The sequence below is a fragment of the Rattus rattus genome, chromosome 6 (genome assembly GCF_011064425.1).
Source record: "Rattus rattus isolate New Zealand chromosome 6, Rrattus_CSIRO_v1, whole genome shotgun sequence".
Lineage (NCBI taxonomy): Eukaryota > Metazoa > Chordata > Mammalia > Rodentia > Muridae > Rattus > Rattus rattus.
This window is the reverse complement of record NC_046159.1, coordinates 78279363-78302491: the sequence shown is the minus strand read 5'-3', so window position 1 is coordinate 78302491 and position 23129 is coordinate 78279363. Positions and strand designations below refer to the sequence as shown.

The 23129-nt window shown below is 36.9% G+C and overlaps 1 protein-coding gene across 2 annotated transcripts in view; it reads left to right on the top strand.

Annotated features, from left to right (window-relative positions):
* Positions 1-23129, top strand: part of Grid2 (glutamate ionotropic receptor delta type subunit 2) — a 1431657-nt gene that overhangs the window by 1092644 nt on the left and 315884 nt on the right. For both annotated transcript variants that reach the window (XM_032906395.1, XM_032906394.1), the window contains exon 11: positions 9836-10148. In XM_032906395.1, coding sequence (XP_032762286.1) covers positions 9836-10148 — 313 coding nt within the window. The remainder of the gene's footprint in view (positions 1-9835; positions 10149-23129) is intronic.

Sequence of the window (23129 nt, the reverse complement as noted above, 5' to 3'; positions counted from 1 at the left end):
CCACGCTGAATATGCACGTTTTCCCTCTAATCTGGCCTGCCCCCGTTCCTCTCTATTACAGTGAATGACTTCAGCCTTCAAGTTGCTCAGTCCAGAACTCCTGACTTCTCTGGATTCCCTCCTTCCTGATGTACCTCACACATGTATCAACAATCCGTATTTGGCTGCAAACCTGGAGTGCACCCTAAATACAATCACTTGTCACTTCTCCACAATTGTCCACTGATATAATCCATCATTACTTTCTTTCAGAATGGCTTCCATGTTCCTGGCAATGACATTGCTTTTCCTTTCGGTAGCTATTTTAAGCAGAACAATTAAGAGGATTCATTTAAACTATCATTTCATACTCTCTAACTCTATGATAATTTCCATTGGTTTGAATTCTTGTACTACCTCTAATGTCTTATACGGTCACTTGTTTGTATATACACACCCTCAGTGTCTGCAAGTGTTTTCTATTTGCTCAGTCTGATTATTCATCAGAGAGAAATCAAGTTAAGAAAATAATAGTAATAATTCAAATGAATGCAAACACAAAAGAATAAGTAGAAGAATGAGTAAATGTTGGGGAATAATTCTTATAAAGAGCTAATATAGAAACTACAGAAGCAATAGAGATGATAAGGTTTAGCCAGCTCCTTAACATGGCCAACGCCATGCTTTGTTGACCTCTCCCCGAAGGCTGTCAATTTCGCCTTCTTAGAACTTCAGATTTGGCCTTGAGCTCAGAATTGTGAGATGACTCACTTGTATTGAGGTGAGTCCCAGATAGGAGAGCTGAATATATGAGATCTCAGCATACCAACGACGAGGGCCTGGCTAGAATTCTGGTATTAAATACCATGAAGTATGTGATTTCTCCCTAAGGTAAAAGGTGTTATTCCATTTTGGCCAAATTCTAAGGTTTTATTAAAACATTTCTACCAAAATGTAAAAGGTAAAAAGTTGACAAAATTTCTTTGAAAATCTACCATTGGCAGTGGTATGAAACATATGATTATAAAAATAAAATTCCTGCCTATAAACGCTATTATTAACATTGAGAAAATAAAAGAGATGTTATGAGATAAGCATTGCCTGAGAGATAGAGGAAAACAGAAGGAAGGAGTTGCTGTCAGCTGGGGAATGGGCATCTTACCCAGGTGAAAATACATTTAAAAATTGGAAACATGTACTTTTCAGTAGGTGAATTTAGGGAAAGGAGAAAAATATTATAAATACTAATATGAAAATCAAATTCTTCCTAAGACTCTAAATTATGTAATACGTGTGAGCAAGCATGAAGTTTGCTGAAGGGAGCCAGAAACCAGCATGTTTTGAGAATGGATGCTTACAGGTAGATGAAGAACTCCAATAGCTAACTAGTATTAATGTTCTTGTTATTATCATAGTAAGAGATAAAACATGTATTAAAATAGGAAAAACATTGATATTTAAAAATAGGTACACCAAATCTCTATTGATCATAATAAGCCCATGAAAACTGAAATATTCTAAAAGTACTTCGGAAGGAAAATGATAAATAAATTAATCAGAGAACTATCACAATCAACAGATAGCTTTTGAATATTTATGTACTGTCCTTCTACATTTTGAGAGTTGAAGGCAACCACAAATTCTGCCATCTTTCCAAAGACTAGAGTTGGATATTGAATATAGCCTGTTACTCTCATAACATCATATTTATGGAAGAAAGAAATATACATACATAACCATGTATATGAAAAGATAAAACTCTAAAGGGACTTGCATTGATCTTAAAGCAGTAATTCTACATTAAGGAATACAATGAAAGACTATTGTTTGTCCTACTGTTGTTTGTTTGTTTCAATGGTCACCAGATAGCTTTCACACAACATGAATTCCACAGCTTCTTGGCCTCTGACTGTCATGTAAATTAATCCATCCAGTGAGACTACAGATAAGATGTCTCATAAAGCCACTAGGAAGTTTCCTTCATACATAGAGTATTCCTCATTTTGATATTCTTCTCCTATTCGGTCTGTGATTTTATTAAATGGATGCATCTCATGCCCGGATCTTACAGTGTGAATTAGAAGCTGTATTCTGAAGGAGAACAGTTCACCCATAGTTCTGAAGAACTGAGCTAATTTTGGTTCACACAGGAAGGGCAGCAGGCTTTCACTGATGTGGAGGTGGCCTGCCTGGGTTGGCAACTCCTGACTCTTCTTTGTCACATTAGGTAAATGACTTAATCTGACTCACATTTCTTAGTTGCAAGTTTGAGATATTAATAGTTTAACTCATAGAGTGCTTGTGATGGTAAATTGAAATGATAATTGAAAACTGGTAGTAAGTACTATGTAAGTGCTAAATGATACTAATAGCTACACTAACAAGATAGGACCTATTTATGCACCGCACTTCAAAATTAGGTTAATTGCCCTACCATGTACTAACTGTAACCATATTAATTCTGTCCTTTCAATGAGTTCATAAATGCCCCGCATATAAATGTAAAAGGAAATATATTTTAATATTATTAACTGTGACTTAATGTCAGAATAAAAATGACTTTAACATTTCCATTAGTTCAGCCTAGAGATTTATTCACTTCCATAAGTATATTTGGAAATTAATGCTAGTGCGTTAAGCATTTTAATTTAAAATTAATCTGTAACAATGTGATATTAACCAATGTCTATTTAGCTTTCAAATACCTACATAAAATTTTGACTTTAAGAAAATTAATAATGGGATTTGCTTCACATTTTGATCCATTTTCTGTGTTCATGTAGGTAATGATTCCCATTGTATGCTTCATAGGAAAGGAATATTGGAAGGCAAAATCAGAATTTACACTATTAGTAAACATTAAATAATCACATAATACTATAATAAATGATTTTATGATAAAAAATTCAAAATGAAGACCACTCTTGCACTACCAGTTACATTTCTCCAGTAATGGCCTGAGATGTCCAACTATGGCCACCTGCTCAGTCAAGCATCACATAGTACATGTGATCTGTGGCTCTTCACGTCTCTCTTCTTCTTTCTTCCTGTCCTTTCCCTCTTCCTTTTCTTTCTTTCTAAGCTCCTATTTTTATTTTTATACATTATAACACTAATTGAAGAGTAATGAATATCAGATAGTATTCATAAACACTGTCAAGAATAAAACTAAACTATATAAGCACATTATATGAAAAGGAGAAAACATACACGTTTGGAAACTCAATGGGCTGAATTTGTGTGGAAACTCTTTCGAAATATTTTTTGTTTCTTCCTCATATAATGACAATAATAATAAGGTAGGACTGTCAGGGAAAACTTTAAGACTGAAACTTGTAATTGGCTGTTTAGAAGAGTCAAATTCCTGATCAAGATTAGTGGTGACTGCAGGAAATAAGTATACTCTTTTTAGGAGAAAAAAATGAGTTTCTATAAGTTTTATTTGCAAAAATTAAGAGAAGAATGTTCTATGATTTGATTTTGGCATGTTCTAAATTTTACAGTACATGTGATCACTTTTATAGAAAAATAAGTGTGATTTTATTCTTAGATAAAATGAGAAATTTGCTGTAGATGGTAAACAATTAATTATCTTTTCTTTACACCATTAAACTATTCATGAACGGATGAATATCTGAATGCTCATTTATTTTGAGTTCAGTAATGCCTGTTACACTGCACTTAAATCTGTGTGAGAAACTTGGTTGGATAAAAATATAGTAAAGAATATTGATAGTTGATTGAAAGGCACGTCTACATTTTTGGTTAACAAGGTATCAGTTGGAGGGAGTCGCAGAGATCTGTGGTTTTTAGTGATCCATGAATGAGATCTGCATCCCTCCTGCTGTGAAGAGTGAAGGTACTGCTTCTGAAGGCCCAAAAGGTGACATAATGGATGACAGCTAAATATTCAAAACATTTAAGACAGATGTGAAGAATGCAAATTACATGAAGAGACAAATATGAAACCAGAATTTTCCTCAAAAACCATTTAAAAGGACTTAGAAGAGTCTGGGGCCTTATAAAATTGCAAAGCTTCTCTAAGGAAAAGGACACTGTCATTAGGACAAAATGGCAACAAACAAATTGGGAAAAGAGGACTAATATTCAAAATATACAAAGAACTCAAGAAGTTAGACTCCACAGAGCCAAATAACCTTACTAAAAATGGGGTACAGAGCAAAACAAAGAATTCTCAGCTGAGGAACATGGAATGATTGAGAAGTATCTAAAGAAATATTCAACATCCTTAGTCATAAGGGAAATGCAAATAAAAACAACCCTGAGATTCCACCTCACACCAGTTAGAATGGCTAAGATAAGAATCTCAGGTGACAGCAGATGCTGGCGAGGATGTGGAGAAAGAGGAACACTCCTCCATTGTTGGTGGGATTGCAGACTGGTACAACTCTGGAAATCAGTCTGGAGGTTCCTCAGAAAACTGAACATTGAACTACCTGTGAACCAAAAAAAAAAAAAAAAAAAAGCAGGAAGTTGGATGGGGAGAGAGGTGCATGGGGACCTGGGAGGCATTCAGGGAGAAAAAAAAGAATATTATGATTGAAATATATTGTATAAAATTCTCCAAGTATAAATAAAAATATTAACCCTCCTAAAGAGAGTCTAGGGTCTCATTTTAAAATACTTGCAAATTGTCCTTGACATTTAGCATAATAATCTACCAAATAAAATGATCTTGACTCCATATTAATTTGTGTGCATATGTATGTACATGTTGATATGAATGTATAGGCTTGTGAGTACATGCATGTAAATGCATAAACACATGTGTGCTTAGAGGCCAGAAGTCAACTTAAGGTGTAACTTGTAAGGAGCCATATTGTTTTTTGAGACAGTCTTATTCACTGGCCTAGAGCTTACCATGTAGGCCAGACTGATGGGGCAGCAAGTCCCAGTGTTCTCTATGTCTCTATGCTCACAGAGCTGAGATTATAATTGTACAGCTCCTGTGTTGTGTCTATGTGCTTGATTTATTGTTTTTATTTGAGTTCTGGAGGTTGAACACAAGTTCTCAAGCTCCTGTTTCAAGGTCTTGGCTTCCTGAGCTGTATCCTCAACTGCTCCAAAATTACTTTTAGAAACTGAATTATCAATATCAACTCGGGGGATATTGACAATTTAGATGTGTTCATAAGACACATATGCAGAATATAGGATGTAGGTAAGGATGCACAGTAAGCCCTGACTTCATGCCAGTTATCCATGTTACTATGATGTTCACTGCATCACATTCAGGAACAAACTAGTTAATGACTTCTTTCCTGTGACAATTATATCCGATTAAGTTTTGAGAAAATTGTTCTCAAATTGTCTTCGAGTTAATCTTCTAAGATTCCCAGTGGAGTTTTCCTTTTAGTCATACATGTGTGTTGCCTATCATTCAGGTTTTATGACTTGAAAAAATACAAACATTGTATCTCCTTCCAAAAAATACTCTATGTAATTAGTTAAGATAGTTAGAATACATTTACTTATATTCAAAATTTAAATAATCATTCTACATTAAATGTTAGACATAAGGTCAGTTTATCAAAATTAAGCCTGCTAAAAGAGATGCTTAGTTTCTACGGAAAAATTATAAACACATAAACACTAGCAAACCCAGAAACACACTTCAAATTTCTAAGTAATTATTCAAGATGCTAATCTTATATTATTGCTATAAAACACTATAAAATTTTATTTTGCCTCTTCCTTTTTTTAAAATACTCCTATGATTGGATGTTGTGGTACATACCTGTAAGCTTAGCACGTGACACTCAGAAACAAAGGAAAAAGGCTTTAGGCCTGCCTAGGCTAACTAGTTGGACTTTCTGTAAAAGATTAGAAAGAAGGAGAGTAAAAGAAAAACTCCTTTGACTGTAAATATTGACAAAAAAGCAAGTAGAGAAAAGTCAATTTACAAGTAGTAGGCATTAGAATGTGTGTGTGTGTGTGTGTGTGCGCATTTATAATTTCTGCCTGAAGTTATAATCTAATAGTGAAATCACATATTATTAAAAGTCATGCAAATATGTATAAATTGTAACTTTAGTAACTGGTGGAATAGTCAGATGTGTCGGCAACTGTTAGTATAAATGCTATTATTGTACTAACAAAAGGTAATGGAAAAATTACCTTATAAATGATTCAGATGTTAATTTTCATGAAGGAGTTTTAGGCAGACAGTTCAAACCACGGAAGCAGCATGTGCAAATATGATTGGTAATATATGACACAATGTAACCATGCTGAAGAATATCTAGAACTGTCCATCAAAACCTGTGTAACTCATATTATAAATTGACTCTTCCTCCTAGGATGAGGCCAACCCATTGAAAACCATCAAAACATAATCTAGCACAGTCAGTTTTGCTCTGAAGAATGATTGCTTGAGTTGCAATACAAAGAGGAAGAAGAGGAGATTTCAGATAGACTTGTAGGGGCCCAGCAGAACAATGACCAGAGTAGACAGCCAAATGTTCACAAAAGAAAATCAATAATAATAGATTAGATGAGGTCATAAGGGGGAAAACAATGAGACTACAGAAAATTATGACATATCGAAAATGTCCCACATCGAAGCAGGGAACATCAGAAAAAATTTTCAGTAGCATGTCATGATTATGGACCTGGCCATATCTGATCTGAGATATAATCGAGCCATTTAGTAGAAAGGTAAACTATAGTAGCAAATAAGTCAAGCTAGACATTGAAGTCTGCAGGAGAAACAACATCACTGTCAAATGTTGTCAAAGAGGGTTTTTCAGATAAGCCCTGAATTACTTGACTTGGCAGTGTGACGACTTTGTAGTGCCATTTCCATGATGGGGTGTCCAGTTATTCCCATTCATAGGAGTCTTCTCAAGGTGACTGGTTCTGTAGAAATAGAGAAAAATTTTCAGATTATGTTGACATTGAAAAGGAGAGAGAGAGAAAATACATCATTTATGAACCATCAGAGGTCATAGGGAATTGTGGGAAAGACCTGTATCCTTTTAATTTACTTATTTACTTATTTATTTTGGATTAATGAGAAAAATTTAAAAATTTTCTGTTTTGGGGGGTAAGATTTTTATTGGATATTTTATGTATTTACATTTCAAATGTTATCCCCTTCCCCTGGGCCTTCACAGGACCAAGGGCTTCTCCTCCTATTGATGCCAGACAATGCTATCCTCTGCTACAAATGCAGCTAAAGCCATGGGTCCTTCCACTATTTGGTTGGTGGTTTAGTCCCTGGGAGCTCTGAGTGGTCTGGTTGGTTGATATTGTTGTTCTTCCTATGGGGTTGCAACCCTTCAGCTCTTTCAGTCCTTTCTCTAACTCCTCCATTGGGGTTCCTGTGCTCAGTCTGATGGTTAGCTGCAAGCATTCTCATCTGGATAAGTAAGACTCTCACAGAGTCTCTTAGGAGGCATCCATATCAGGCTCATGTCAGCAAGCACTTCTTGGCATTAGCAATAGTGACTGGGTTTGGTGGCTGCATATGGGATGGATCCCCAGATGGGGCATGAAATCCTTAGGCAAATGAGTGGAACTAGAAAATATCATTCTGAGTGAGGTAACCCAGTAATAAAAGACCACACATGGTATGCACTCACTGATAAGTAGATATTAGCCCAAGCTCAGAATACCTAAGATACAATTCACAAACCATATGAAACTCAAGAAGAAGGAAGACAAAAATGTTGATGTTTCAGTCCTTCTTAGAAGGGGGAACAAAATACTCACAGGAGGAAATACAGGGACAAAGAAGGGATCAGGGACTGAAGAAAAGAATTTTCAAATAGGAAATATACACCTTATACATTTTAGATGGAGTTTTATTCTCTGAAATGGGGATAATTTTAGAGTTTTCCAGTAAAAGATGACTTTAGACAGCAAGGAGGCCATTTCCACATTTGTAATTAGAGCTAAAATAATATGCCAGTGGTAGCCAGAGGGAAAGCTCCAGGTCAGTGTTAGTACAAATCCCATATTTCCTATGTTCACTATATGACACTGGTAGATATTATCTTCTGAAAGTTCATGAGTAATGAGAAGACCAAAGTTTCCATGTTGGTGAATCTTTGAAAAGGCATTGTAGAAAGTAGATAAATGGGTTGACAAAATTGACTCATAGGAGATTTAACAACTGAGTGAACAGTTACTATCACTGATCATTTCCAATTACATTTTTAGACATTCAGGATGTTTGGGACTTTGGTCCTGAGTCTTGGCAGTTTATGAGTTTGTGCTCGATAGCATCTCTAAATAGAAAGAAGGAGCAATGGCACGGCAATCCACTATACACCCCGCTGTACAGTAATTCTGAAAAAGGGGACAAGCAACTCCCCGGGAAGGGGAATGCAATGTAGAGAATGCTAAGTGTGTGTGTGTGTGTGTGTGTGTGTGTGTGTGTGTGTGTGCACGTGCACATGGTCATGTGTGTTTGTGTGCATACATGAGTCAGATTTAAATGTCATCCTGATTCTGACTTACTGTACCTGGGTAGACTGAAATTTCTCCTAAGCATAGACTACCAAAGGACTGATATTTAGTGAAAATTTAGGAATTTTAGGATCTATAGATCCATGCAGGTAAATATCATATTTATTAACACTTTAGTTCAAACAAAATAACTCCCTCATGTCTAAATTTATAAATAACCCATAGAGGTTATTTAAAACACTCAGACATACTTGGCATGAAAATTGGCAGTATTGGGCTAGCAAGACACTTAACCCCCAAGCCTAATAACCTCATTTTGATCCACATAACCCACATGGTAGAAAGAATGAACTGACTCCAGTCAGTTGTCTTTTGACCTTTACATGCAGGCCACAGGAAACACACATGCACATTAGAGCACACATGAACACACACACACACACACACACACACACACACACACACACACCAAACAAGGATGTGTATCTTTACTTACACAAACATGTAGACACAGGAGCTGAGCAGAATTCTATTTCTACGTTACAAACTTATCCAGACTTCCTAAAGTATGGATTTGTTGTAAGTTTAATGATATTTTATAAAAGTTTAAAATAGTTACAAGGATAAACTTAGGAGTGAGAAAATAATATATTCAATATTGGTCCTGTATTTACCAATGAGACTTGAAAGAGTCGCTCAACCTCTCCAAATTTTAGTTTCCTAACTTTAAAATGAAGGAGGAAATGAATAGTTAATAGATAATCATAAGGATTAATTGAAATATTTTATCTAATTACATAATACAGGCTGAAGCAACAAATAGATTTGGGCCTAGCTTACACACACGCACACACACACACACACACACACACACACACACACACGCACATGAATGCATACATACAAATCATTACTTTACCTAACAAGCTTAGAGCCCAAAATATAGTTTTTTATGCACACAAAATGTAAACCAAGGATGGTGTCAATTGAGCTTTTAAGTGACCCTCCCATGAATTTATATGTTAAGAAATACTGAATGCCTTGGAAACATTTTCTTAGAATTCTTTGGAATGTTTTGTACTGCTACTGTTTTAATGATGACTCTGATAAAATGAATTAAAAGATAAAGAAAAGCAGTTTACTGAGGGATATCTGTGTCTGAGTATTCCTGACTGATTCCACATGTACTGGCAATGTGAATGAGGTAATCTTTTTGCCTTGGTTGGGGCAAGAACTGCAGTAATGTATGCAAAATTCACATGGAGCTTGTCTATAAGAAGTCCCTGCAGTTCTTCCAGTTTATATGAAGAGGCTTAAGATGTTGCCTGAGGCATCATTTTTTCCTCCCCAAGGCAAACTGAAATGCCACAAACTGAATTGTTTTCACACTATTAATGTATTCTTCTCTCTTTCAATTTCCCAGAGAGCTGACATCGGGATTTCAGCTTTAACCATCACTCCAGACCGGGAGAATGTTGTGGATTTTACAACACGCTACATGGACTACTCAGTAGGGGTCCTACTGCGAAGGGCAGAAAAAACAGTGGATATGTTTGCCTGCCTTGCACCATTTGATCTATCTCTGTGGGCCTGCATTGCCGGCACAGTCCTTCTTGTGGGACTCCTGGTCTACCTCTTGAACTGGCTTAATCCCCCACGGTTGCAAATGGGATCAATGACATCTACTACACTCTACAACTCCATGTGGTTTGTGTACGGGTCCTTTGTACAGCAAGGTAAGAGAAAAGGTGCATTTTCCTACTAAGAAGGAAGGAAAATAATGTTTCAAATAATCAGTTAAAATAATTTTGTATACGGCATCAGTAAGACTTTTTGACGATCTTCACAGCAGTGCTCAGAAAGATAACATTTCCTACTGTCTCTTAGTAGATCTCAGGCATAGCAGGCTTCCAGCATTAATGGCTGTTTGTCTTTTGATGTAAGTTCAGTTTCATCAGCAAAGGCAATGCTGAATGTCAGTGATAAGATTCACAGGGTACCTCAAGGTCAGTTTTTCCTTTCAAACTCTGACTTCCTGAGAAATAGATTTTCTGGCACCAAAGTCCTTACTACTACAGAAAATACTCTTCTATTATTTACATGTACAAGAGAGGTTAGTTGTTGTTCTTCATTCAAGATGTTTTCTTTTCTCCAAACATTGATTAATAGTCCAAAGACATTACTTAATATGAGCCTATAATTCCTGCTAATATATCATCATTATCAATGAATTTACCTTATAACTTCATTATACCCAAAATCATGTCTTTACTTTGTAATCCATATCCAGTCAACTCTCTTCGTTACAAATCTTTAATTAACTATATGGTTATCCCTGTTTCAGGAAGACCATATCTTTTGCATGGCCTCGTACAGTCTACAGCTAATGGAGAAAATTGAAGAACAAGGACTGATAGTCTGGCAAATTTAACCCAGGCACTGAGCACAAGAAATACATGTGAGAATTAACATAACTGAGTAGAGAATAAGTGTGGAGAGCCATGGAGATTCAGGAGATCTGTGGTATTGGCTAGATTGAAGCAGTAAAACTTCAATAACCACAGTGACAAACAAAAGAAGGGAAAAGCCTCGATAGAGCTCTCAGTGGTGACTGGCAGTCATCACTGGAATAATTCAAGGGAAGAATCTGAAGTGTAATAGCATGCATTCCTTATAGCGATATTTCAGTAAGCTGGATTTGTGTGATTTTTAAAATTCTGTTGGAAAATAAAATCAAATTATTGTTGTAAAGGTGTTAATTAGATTGAGTGACAAATTTCCTATTGAAGCAAAGGTTTGTCTTTGTTCCATAGTATCTCAAGTCTCTGCTGACAGGCCAGTCCAGAGGTTCAAACATTTCGCTCATTTAATTTATATATCCAGCTAAGGGATGTCAGTTCAGGCTGTGGTCCTTGGGTTTCTCTTTGTGAGCTTCTCTACACTTCTCTCTTCCTGGGACATTTGTTCTTGTTTACAGCATCAGAGTTGGTTTCTACAACATGTGGGATTCTGCAGTCTCCATTGTGGAATTGTCCCTTCAGAATATGTATTGAATTTGCTTGACTTGGAAATTTTTATGGCAATTAAAATTACTAAAATTGTGAAGTTTTAAGTAGACAAAAATGTAGTAAAACATAAATAATTATTAAATAAAAAACTAAATCTAACTCAGCTCTAGATAGGTTATTACCAAGACAATGATTAAAATGGTAAACTCTGGGTTAACTAAGAAAAACTAGAAGGATCAATAGGAGTAAAATACAAAGTAAGAGAAAGAAGATACCCAGTTTAAACAGAAGAAAGTAGCAGAAATCTTGATGGGATTAGAAACAACAGTGTAAATATCAATGAGTGACTTAGATGGATAGTCATAGAAGTGGGCACCTGATTTCTTAAAAATAAACAGTAGACGACAAGTCATCAGTATGTGTATATTCACATTTCTGAGGTTAAAAGCTGATGGAAGACCCCAGTGCAGACAAATGAAGGTAAAATGAACCTCCTGCAACAACCTATAGTTTGGACTGGAGAAAATGACGTGAGCTGCCTGTTAAAGTCAGTCATCAAACCCAAAGAAGAATGGCTAGGCTGGTGACAGAAATGCCCAGTGCTACAAGAAAGAAGAGGTGACATAGCTGGACGTAGTTATGCTGTTGCACCTCACCTCTTCCCTTCCTATCAGTGGTGTCTGCGCATAGTTTCAACAACCATGGGACTTGCTAGTAACTGTAACTCTTGAACTTCTAATTAGTGTAAATAGTCACTAGACCACTCTCTGGATGGACAAACTCCACCAGGCCAAACACAGAATTATTTTATATACACTTTAAATCTTTCACTGCCAGCTGTCTAGACACACAGAGACATCTTAACAATATTCTTGATTTTCCCCTCTGTTTCTACATCCTTTATGCCAGTTCTGTCCATTTTGTGTCATAAATATTTTAGGAGTGGAAGTTATTTTCTCACATGAAGTAATTAGACTTCATTTCTTCCCTGAAATATAGGTACCCCATACATCTCTTTCTTTTTCTGACTTTCCCCTGAAAATAACTGGTGTGTGTGTGTGTGTGTGTGTGTGTGTGTGTGTGTGTGTGCATGCGGTGTTTCTGTGCCATGAAAATCTAACCACAGTATTTCCCATCTTCACATGCTTTCTTAACATCTCACCATCCTCTGCATGCAGGTCTGAGCCCATTATGGTCTGACTACTATTCCAGCACAGCAGTCATCCAGAACTCAAAATTCCTGTCTACTGACACTGAGAAATCACAACAAATAGACAATCACTCTAAACCATGCAGTAATTTAGCTGAGGTGAGCCAGGCGGCATCTTTTCTACTTTTATTGGATATCTTCCGGAAGTACTTCTGATGTCATCTTGTCCAGTCTTTACTCTCACCCTGTGTTCTGACTTGGCAAGTTTCTGCTCATCCTCCAAATCTCATCTGGGTTTCCCCTGTTTCAAGAATCTTTTTCAGGCTAAGGCACTATCTTCATGTTTTTTAAGATAGATTTATTTTGGTACTTATAAGAATATGCAAAGAATGAGATATTTCTTTATAAAACTTATTGTCACCTGTATATTGTTTTTAAATAAAATTTATTATAAAAATTTCAAATGATGGAAAACATCATGCAGCAAACCCAACCAGATCCCAATTCTATACAGTCTAATCAACGTGTGCACAGTTAATAATGCATTTCAAAACTGGATATTTTTAAGTGCACACTCTATTTACTTTCCTTGTACCTTTGCCTATAACTCAGTGTCTTTTACATTGGAAGTGGTTAATAAATGTGCACTGAAACGTCAAAGGATGAACAAAAGCTAAATATTTAAGTGATAAAATGCAAATCTAACAGTCATTATGTGCTTATTAGATTGTAATCCGAAAAAATATTTTCACTGAAATTCTTTCCCAATGACCCAAAATCATCAAGTCAAAGAAGTTATGTGTACTATGTGCAATGTACCCACTACTTTACATTTTGAGAAAGAGAATGAAAGAGAGAGAGAGAGAGAGAGAGAGAGAGAGAGAGAGAGAGAGAGAGAGAGAGAGAGGATCTCTGAAGTTGTAGAATTATTTCTAAGAGCATTGTCCAAAGTGTGGACAAATGGGCTTTCTGAATTTTTCTTCAGGTCACAAAAAAATCCAGGAAGTTCTAGAGTAAAACCAAGCAAACATAAAAATGCTACCTGCATGGTCGGTCCTCAGGCTTTAGCTCTATAAAGATGCAGGGGTTTTATAACATAAGTTTCATAACATTAAGTATGTTCCTAGCAAAACTGCTTTGTTAAATGTTCCTCACAGACTATAGGTTGGCTGTGAATTATACAAATTCATAACGAAGGATAATGCTGAATTGTATGCGATGAACCAACTTATTTTGGGGAAGCTGCTGCCTGTTCACGGACTAACAATGAAAAGGTGAAGCCATTAAAAGATACTGAGGGCATTGTTATACTATGATTAAAAGCAAATTAAAGGCTCATAAACTCAATGAAAAGAGAATCAATGAGTAGCACTGTCCGTGAATAAGCAATAGATTTGGACTTAGTGATAATTCCTAATGAAAATACAGTCTCTTTCAGAGGAAGCACAGCTGTTATTTCAAAATTAAATATTTATTGACACTATTTTAGATTGAAGATTGAATGTTTAAGCCTTCTCGTGGTTCTGAAAGGAGACCGCAAGAACTAAAAGCAGGAAAATATTAAATATATCTGAGTTGTTTCCTACTCCTATTCTAAAAAAATCAGCGATTTTACAGCATTCTGGAAAAACAGATTTGAGAATTCCAACTGTGTAAAAGCAATGGTCTATTACAGAGATAAACTCAGTGCATCTGTGTGGCTAGAACATTGGAGCTTGTGAATTAGGTTGTTAAATGCAAGAATGAGAGGCCAATTTAATATGTTTTGTTGTCATTTTATATCATCCCTCATCACACCTCTCTCCTTGAAGTTAGCATATTAAAAACACTGGAGCTGGAGTTTCAAAGACCCTCTAATGGGTCATTCATTGATATTTCCTCTAATGCCGTCGAAGCTCAACTGTTTTGTTCACAGAAGTGACTCTATGTAATTTGTTATTTATAAACATAGTGTAAAGGGAAATCTTGAGTTGTTCTCCTACGGTTTTGTGTGATTTGAAGAACCATAAGTGCTTATAGCCATGCATATGTCTATCAGCAAGCATCCTTTACATAGCAACTATGTCCCAGGAACAAGAGGACCAGAGAGAGGAACAAGGAACAAATTAAATAGAATAGTATCATGCCCAACCTAGATAATTGAATATGTTACTAAATAAGAACTAATATTTGTTTTATTTATTCTTTGAGAACATCATATGATATATTATTTTTTTTCTCATTCCACAACTTTTCCCAGATATACCACCCAGTATATACACACCTCATCTCTCTCTCTCTCTCTCTCTCTCTCTCTCTCTCTCTCTCTCTCTCTCTCTCTCTCTGTCTTTTCTCTCTCTTACATACAAACACTGCCCCCCCCCACACACTACAAACTATGGACTCCAATTTAGTTTGGTCACTCCTAAGCACGGGGCGTGCCTGGAGTGTGGCTGATATTCTCAGTCTTACTCCATTAAAAAATTGATTTTCCTCCTTTCAGCAGTTATTGTTTACAAAGAGCTCCTTGGCTAGGGGTGGAATTTGTTACCTGCTTCCTTCTCTGTGTTAGGATTTTGTCCAGGTGAGCGTGTCTCTGTGTTCACATGTGCATTTTCCTTGTTGTATCTGGAAAATGCTGTTTTCTTAAAACCATCCACTACTTCTGTCTCTTAATATCTTTCCAGTCCCTATTCCCTGGGGCCCTGAGCCTTTAAGGAAAGGGATGATAGAAACATCCCATTCATGGCTGTCAACTCTAAAGTCTCTTACTCTCTGCATGTTGAAAGACATAATACTTGTAAGAGTGTTCTATGACATGTCAATGTTTTTTAATAAACTGGAGCCTAGCAAAACCACTTCCAATTATAGGATTAGTTAAAGTTATTGAAAACAGAAGAAAAGGAAAACTCTTTTGTTAGTTTTGAGGATCAAAGAGGTCTACAAATGCTAGTACTGAATAGGAAAGGGGCCCAAGGGAGTGGTAGGAAAGCTAAAAATAACTCCATACTTCCGCACAAGAGTTAACATAAGAGGCAGCCCACTGGCTTTTAAATCTCAGGATAATTTTTGAAGGTAATAAAACTTCCCAGTGCCAGGTAGATTGCATTGTTACAGAGAATCACAGCTTTATCATTTCCACAAAAGAGACTTGAGAGAACAACCCTGCCTTTAGAAACTTTAGATAGAAAAACTCAGAAACCCCTATTTTAATAATGTAGAGCTCAAATAGGAAATCCCAGAGTATTGAGGACTTAGGATTCAATAGCAAAGTCACTTTGTAACGCTATCTGGTATTTGGTATTCTATTTGAATATAACAGAAATGATATTGGCTAGCTAGATCAGTTGTTTACTGACAGCAATAACCTCGGGGAGAAAGGAAGTCATTCCCAGTGACAGTTGACTGGGCTCTAAAGACAGATTTCTCCCCATATTCTGTTCGGACACGAGTAACTAAAAAAGATGTCTGTTATTTTTATTTATGTTCAAACAGCACCTCTGCTGTTGCTAATTATGATTGGCAGCCTTTAACCAAGGCAGTGCCAAGCACTTGCAGATCTGCCATAGCCACTTTGAATCTCTCCATTCGGCTTTAAGCTTTAGAACATTACGGTGTACTCTCATTCATTTTGCTAACAACAGAATTCTCTGCCACGGAAGCAAATTTTCAAGGATGGTAACCAGAGAATGGCGAGGATTAAATGTGAGTGTGTTAGTTTAACTTCCCATGGACCTTAATGAACTAAAAGGTGACCCCAGGAGCCACAAGCATGTAACATGCTCTTGATGACTGTCTCTGTTCCTTTGACCCTTCTGATTAAGACAGAAAACCTCCCACGATGATGAACCAGCTTTGTAATGGTTAAAAGTAATTAAAAAATTATAAAGCACAAATCAGACTCTGCTTAGAGTAAGAACAGATACAAACTATATTTTTGAATCCTAAAAAAATCCATGTGAAGATGTTCTGTAATGAAAGTTTGATTGCTTGAATAAAGCAAAGAAGTAGTTTCTCATTAAAATATTTAACAAATCCAAAGATGATTTTAAACAAATACACTAAATGCTAGATTTAATGCTAATTTAATGCTAAATTTAATGAGAGAAAGGGCAGATGTTCCAGACCATTTAAAATAACTTTCCCTAGCATGTAAATTGTATTAGGTTTTTAGCGATTAATATCACGATTCACCTCAGTTTAGGAAAGAGGTATAGAAACAAGTATTGCTGAGGGGACTTATCCCAGGGTGGTTTAGGATTGATTAAAGATAAATACTGGGACTCAAGGGACCACAGATCATGTAGAAAACAGCAGGTTAGACTATAAATTTGGAAATTCGATTTTAGATTGACATGCCAAAACCTTCATCTACTTTCCCGTCTCATTTATGAATATGTAGTTAGATACATAATCCTGATGGCTGTATCCCTTAAAATTGTCTGTGCCCTTCAAAATCCAACCCAACATTTGAAACCGTAAGACTGGATTTAGTCTAGCTCATCACTGCCTACGATCTGATCATAATGCACCTTACACTAGGTAACGGCTTCTCACCACCAGGTTAAAACTTGGAAAGGTAATAATGGTCTTGAAGCATATTAGTTGTTGTATAAGGTTTATTTATTTTTACTTTATGTATGTGGGTGTTCCGCCTATGTATATATGTCCATGTACCAGGTGTATGGCTTGTGCTCACAGAGGCCAGAAGAGGATGTTAAATCCTCTGGAACTGGAGCTACAAAATTTTGTGAGCTGAAACATGCATATTAGGTTCAGGTTATCTACAAGGGCAGAAAGTGCTCTTAACCGCTAAGGCATTTATTTCTCCAGGCCTGTGAGACACTTTTTTTCTAAAACTCTCGAATATTATACATGCATATATATATACATACATACATACATACATACAAACATAAATAGTACATACACAGACAGACACACAGACACACAGACACACACACAGACACACACACACACACATATATATATATATATATATATATATTCCAATGTATACTTGGCAGGACAAATTAGTACAAATTCATATTATTTCGTATTATCTATCTTGTCATATATATCGCTGTCTGCTGTCTGACATTTGTAAACTACATGCTTTTTTTTTTCCAGAGGTAAGGACTAAATAAGGTGCCTTATATGTGGCTGGGCAAGCACTCTACAACTAAGAGAAATCCTCAACTTTATAAACTATGTGCTTTATGGCAATTTGTGTGTTTTTTGCATGTGTCGTGTGTGTAAAAATTTAACATTAGACTAAGCATGACACCTATTACTGCTCTATGGACACATGAAATAGTTCTTTGATTTGTGGCCACAGACCAAATTTATAGATTCTTCTAATGTTTACAACCCCATATCTTGGCCTCCAAGTTAACAACCCGTTTGAAACTGGCACACAGCCTGTTCTGTCTACCTCAGTTGTTTTCTAACCATGAACATTTATATCCATTGTCCAAGTTCAACTTTTGTATGTCCTAAAAGCAACCCTTATGCCTTTCCAAATTTAAATTCTTCCTTCTTCAGGAATCATCTACATAGATATTAAATATGAATTATTTATCTAGTAACAAAAGTGAACAGAGCAACATGGTATCTGTCTTCATGGGTTTTAAAATACACAATGAAACAAACTAAAAAACACATAGGGCTTCCATGGCACCTTAGCCATTATGTTTGAGAAACTGAGGTGCTACTGAGACAATATGACTTCTCCTTATAATTAAATTATCTGTAAAGCATGAAGAGTTGTTGATGGTACTCTACTTTAACTTGAATCCTTTCAAGAATGTCTGTAGTGCCATCTTTCTTTAAAAAGCATAGAGTGATTTTACTATATTTGCTATATTGAGCAGCACCAACTCTTCAATTATTTACTGTTCAAAGGGTTAAGCCATTTAGTCTTTATCCTCTGCCTTACACCACCACCCGAGGAGTGTTATGCTCCAGAAATGCATTGCCTGGAGTGTGCTGCTGCTTAATAAATCACTCCATCTTGTTTATCTTTCTCTTGACATATATCTAACAGCAGGAACCATTATCCAGTGCCAATGTTAAGTTCTATTGACATTTACTCTTAATTAACTACCCTATTGCCAAAAAGTTTTGCATTGGTAACAAATTGTCTTTATTTAATGCTGCCTTGTACAGGGAGAAAAATGAGTTTGAAATAATTGAAATCTCTTTGCTCCTTTTCTAGAAGACTGGTTCATGTTACTGCATAAACAAAATACAATTCATATTTCAATTACTTTCATATATTAATTAAGCATCTTAGTGATTATATGTAACAAGCAATGTTCTTGCTAAATAGATACTAAAGAGTTCAAATTGTTCAGAAAGATGGCTCAAGGTGAATGCTCTTGAAATCAGAGATGGTATGGTTTCTATTTACATTGATGCCATTTTAGAAATCTAATATTGAGCAAATTCTGAAGGGTAAGCAGGGAGAATGAAGACAATGTAAATCACAGAGCTATAAAGCACACATGGTCAGGTATAGGTAGATACAAAGCTTCCATTCACAGAAATTGTAACAGCCCAAGAGCAGGTGAGCTGAGGGAGGTCCATGTGCACAGATTGTGGGTCTTAGACTTTGAGTTTCATATCCACAGAAATGAAGAGTCACAGAAGTGTTGTTAGAGAAAACACACAATTTTTAGAGAAAGCATTAATAAACAAATTTTTCTAGTTTTCCTGCCTTCAGATCCTCCAGCATATGGGAAAAGTTAGCACTTTTTCAAAAATGTAAACTTAAATAAAAATGAGCTGTGCTGATATTTTATTCATCTATAGCTATCAAAGGAAATTTGTGTTTGCTCATAAAGTATATATATAAATTTTACTTTTTAAATCCCTAGCTCAAGATCCACTGTAAAATCAGGCAGCTGTTACCTATGTTTGACAACATATGAACAGCCAGTCCAAAACTACCCCCTTTTTGAGGCTTTATTTTTTTCTTTATTTTTTTTAATCTTTATTAACTTGAATATTTCTTATTTACATTTCGATTGTTATTCCCCTTCCCGGTTTCCTGGCCTATATCCCCCAAACCCCTCCTCCTCCACTTCTATATGGGCTTCCCCTCCCCATCCTCCACCCATTGCCGCCCTCCTCCCAACAATCACGTTCAGTCTTAGCAGGACCCAGGGCTTCCGCTTACACTGATGATCTTACTAGGATATTCAATTTTTACCTGAGGTCAGAATCCAGGTCAATCCATATAGTCTTTAGGTAGGGCTTAGTCCTAGAGCTCTGGTTGTTGGCATTGTTGTTCATATGGGGTCTTAGGCCCTTCAAGCTCTTCAGTTCTTTCTCTGATTCCTTCAACGGGGGTCTGTTCTCAGATCAGTGGTTTGCTGCTGGCATTCGCCTCTGTATTTGTTGTATTCTTGCTGTGTCTCTCAGGAGAGATCTGCATGTGGTTCCTATCTGCCTGCACTTCTTTGCTTCATCATCTTGTCTAGTTGGGGTGTATATATATAGGCCACATGTGGGGCAGGCTCTTTGAATGTTCTTCTGTGTCTGTTTTAATCTTTGCCTCTCTATTCCCTGCCAAGGGTATTCTTGTTCCCCTTTTAAAGAAGGAGTGAAGCATTCACATTTTGATCATCCGTCTTGAGTTTCATGTGTTCTAGGCATCTAAGGTAATTCAAGCATTTGGGCTAATAGCCACTTATCAATGAGTGCATACCGTGTGTCTTCTCTGTGATTGGGTTAGCTCACTCAGGATGATATTTTCCAGTTCCAACCATTTGCCTACGAATTTCATAAACTTGTTGTTTTTGATAGCTGAGTAATATTCCATTTTGTAGATGTACCACATTTTCTGGATCCATTCCTCTGTTGAAGGGCATCTGGGTTCTTTCCAGCTTCTGGTTATTATAAATAAGGCTGCTATGAACATAGTGGAGCACGAGTCTTTTTTATATGTTGGGGCATCTTTTGGGTATATGCCCAAGAGAGGTATAGCTGGATCCTTAGGCAATTCAATGTCCAATTTTCTGAGGAACCTCCAGACTGATTTCCAGAATGGTTGTACCAGTCTGCAATCCCACCAAAAATGGAGGAGTGTTCCTCTTTCTCCACATCCTCGCCAGCATTTGCTGTCACCTGAGTTTTTGATCTTAGCCATTCTCACTGGTGTGAGGTGAAATCTCAGGGTTGTTTTGATTTGCATTTCCCTTATGACTAAAGATGTTGAACATTTCTTTAGGTGTTTCTCAGCCATTCGGCATTCCTCAGCTGTGAATTCTTTGTTTAGCTCTGAACCCCATTTTTTAATAGGGTTATTTGTCTCCCTGCGGTCTAACTTCTTGAGTTCTTTGTATATTTTGGATATAAGGCCTCTATCTGTTGTAGGATTGATAAAGATCTTTTCCCAATCTGTTGGTTGCCATTTTGTCCTAACATCAGTGTCCTTTGCCTTACAGAAGCTTTGCAGTTTTACGAGATCCCATTTGTGGATTCTTGATCTTAGAGCATAAGCCATTGGTGTTTTGTTCAGAAATTTTTCCAGTGCCCATGTGTTCAGATGCTGCCCTAGTTTTTCTTCTATTAGTTTAGTGTGTCTGGTTTGATGTGGAGGTCCTTGATCCACTTGGACTTAAGCTTTGTACAGGGTGATAAGCATGGATCGATCTGCATTCTTCTGTTCTTCTCCAGTTGAACCAGCACCATTTGCTGAAAATGCTATCTTTCTTCCATTGGATGGTTTTGGCTCCTTTGTCAAAAATCAAGTGCCCATAGGTGTGTGGGTTCATTTCTGGGTCTTCAATTCTGTTCCATTGGTCTATCTGTCTGTCTCTGTACCAATACCGTGCAGTTTTTTATCACTATTGCTCTGTAATACTGCTTGAGTTCAGGGATAGTGATTCCCCCTGAAGTCCTTTTATTGTTGAAGATAGTTTTAGCTATCCTGGGTTTTTTGTTATTCCAGATGAATTTGCAAATTGTTCTGTCTAACTCTTTGAAGAAATGGATTGGTATTTTGATGGGGGTTACATTAGATGATAATGAGTGATGCCTAAGATTGTCCTCTATCCTCAGCCTGAACAGCATGGCATATAGATGCCTCCCATTCACACAAACATACATATGCAACATGAAAACACATATAAACACACATGTAAATACACACATACACATAAACACATGCACAAACACACTAAACATTATTATTATTATCATTATCATTATTATTATTATTAGACTTTAATAAGGTTGAGCCAAAGTACTTATTGTACTAGAATTGGTGAAACCTACTTTCTCCAGATGAACTCTAGCAGTTCAGGCAGTAGGTGATATGCACGTCATAATATGTGAGGTGTACATTGTAGAAATACTCTGAAAATAGAAGTGGTGGACCCTGTCAAGCTATTTTGAATTTTCACAATATTTATATTATTTGTTTATAATATTTATAATATTTATAATAACAAATATTTATAATATTTGTTTCTGTTACCTGTTTGGGTCTCTGCTTAGCTCACTGCTCTGTAGCAAAGAGAGTTCTGAATCACATCTGACTGGACATTGATATGGGTCCAGGCATTCCAAAGGTAGATGTAGAGGCAAGAACCACAGCATACACTCCCCAATGCTCACACACAGTCTTTTTAGCAGTATATACATCGTGGTGGTGGTGGTGGTGGTGGTGGTGGTGGTGGTGGTGGTGGTGGTGGTGGTGGTGGTGATCAATTACAAAGACATGCATAGATTCCAGGGCATCAAAATTTGTATTGTGTCTCTCTGGGGCTACTGTGAGCATGACCAACCAGAATTTGGATGCTACACTCCCACCCAGAAGGGCCCAACTGGGGACCGGGTGATGGTTAGAGAAGTGGGCTTTTGTCCTCTTGGTTCTTTGAGCCTGCCAGGAGTTACAGAGAATAGGGTAAGATTGGCTGCAGGCAACATTCTTCTCAGCTGGGGGTGTACAGGACCTGCAGAAAGCAAAAGGCAACTTGTGTCAATCACAGCTAGGAATAGGAAGCTTTTCTCCAGCTCTTAGGCACACACTGTGCATGCAGGAGAAAGCTAGTCACTCTACAAAGCCGTATTTGGTACACGAGGTAGATGGCTGCAGAGCTAGTACAGAAGACGTCTTTGGGGTCCTGGAGATGGGAATTTAACACATAGAACTGTCCAAGTTCAGACAATAAGTGCCTTCCACTATGGCTCCTGGCTATAACACCAAGAAAATTAAATTTTCTTACTTAGGCTGTACTCCTACAATGGTTACAAAGGAGTCACGTAAAAGTATCTGCACTGATAAGAGTATGCGGGGACCAACCCTGTAGTTTATGATAACACCTGCAGACAGGACCAATCCTCTGTAGGTCTGGAGTGGCTCTCCCAGATCAATGGGATTTTTATGCAGTGTTATTGCTGTTGGCTTCCAGGGTTTTACACGTGTCCCATGTATGGTTGTTGCTTTGGTCCTTATGGAGAGAGCAGGTGAGTATTGGATGTTCTGCCTGCGCATTATTTGTAATGACAACACGTAAGGAAGATCATTTTCTTCTGAAAATGTTTGCCAGAACTAATGGAGAAGAGAAACC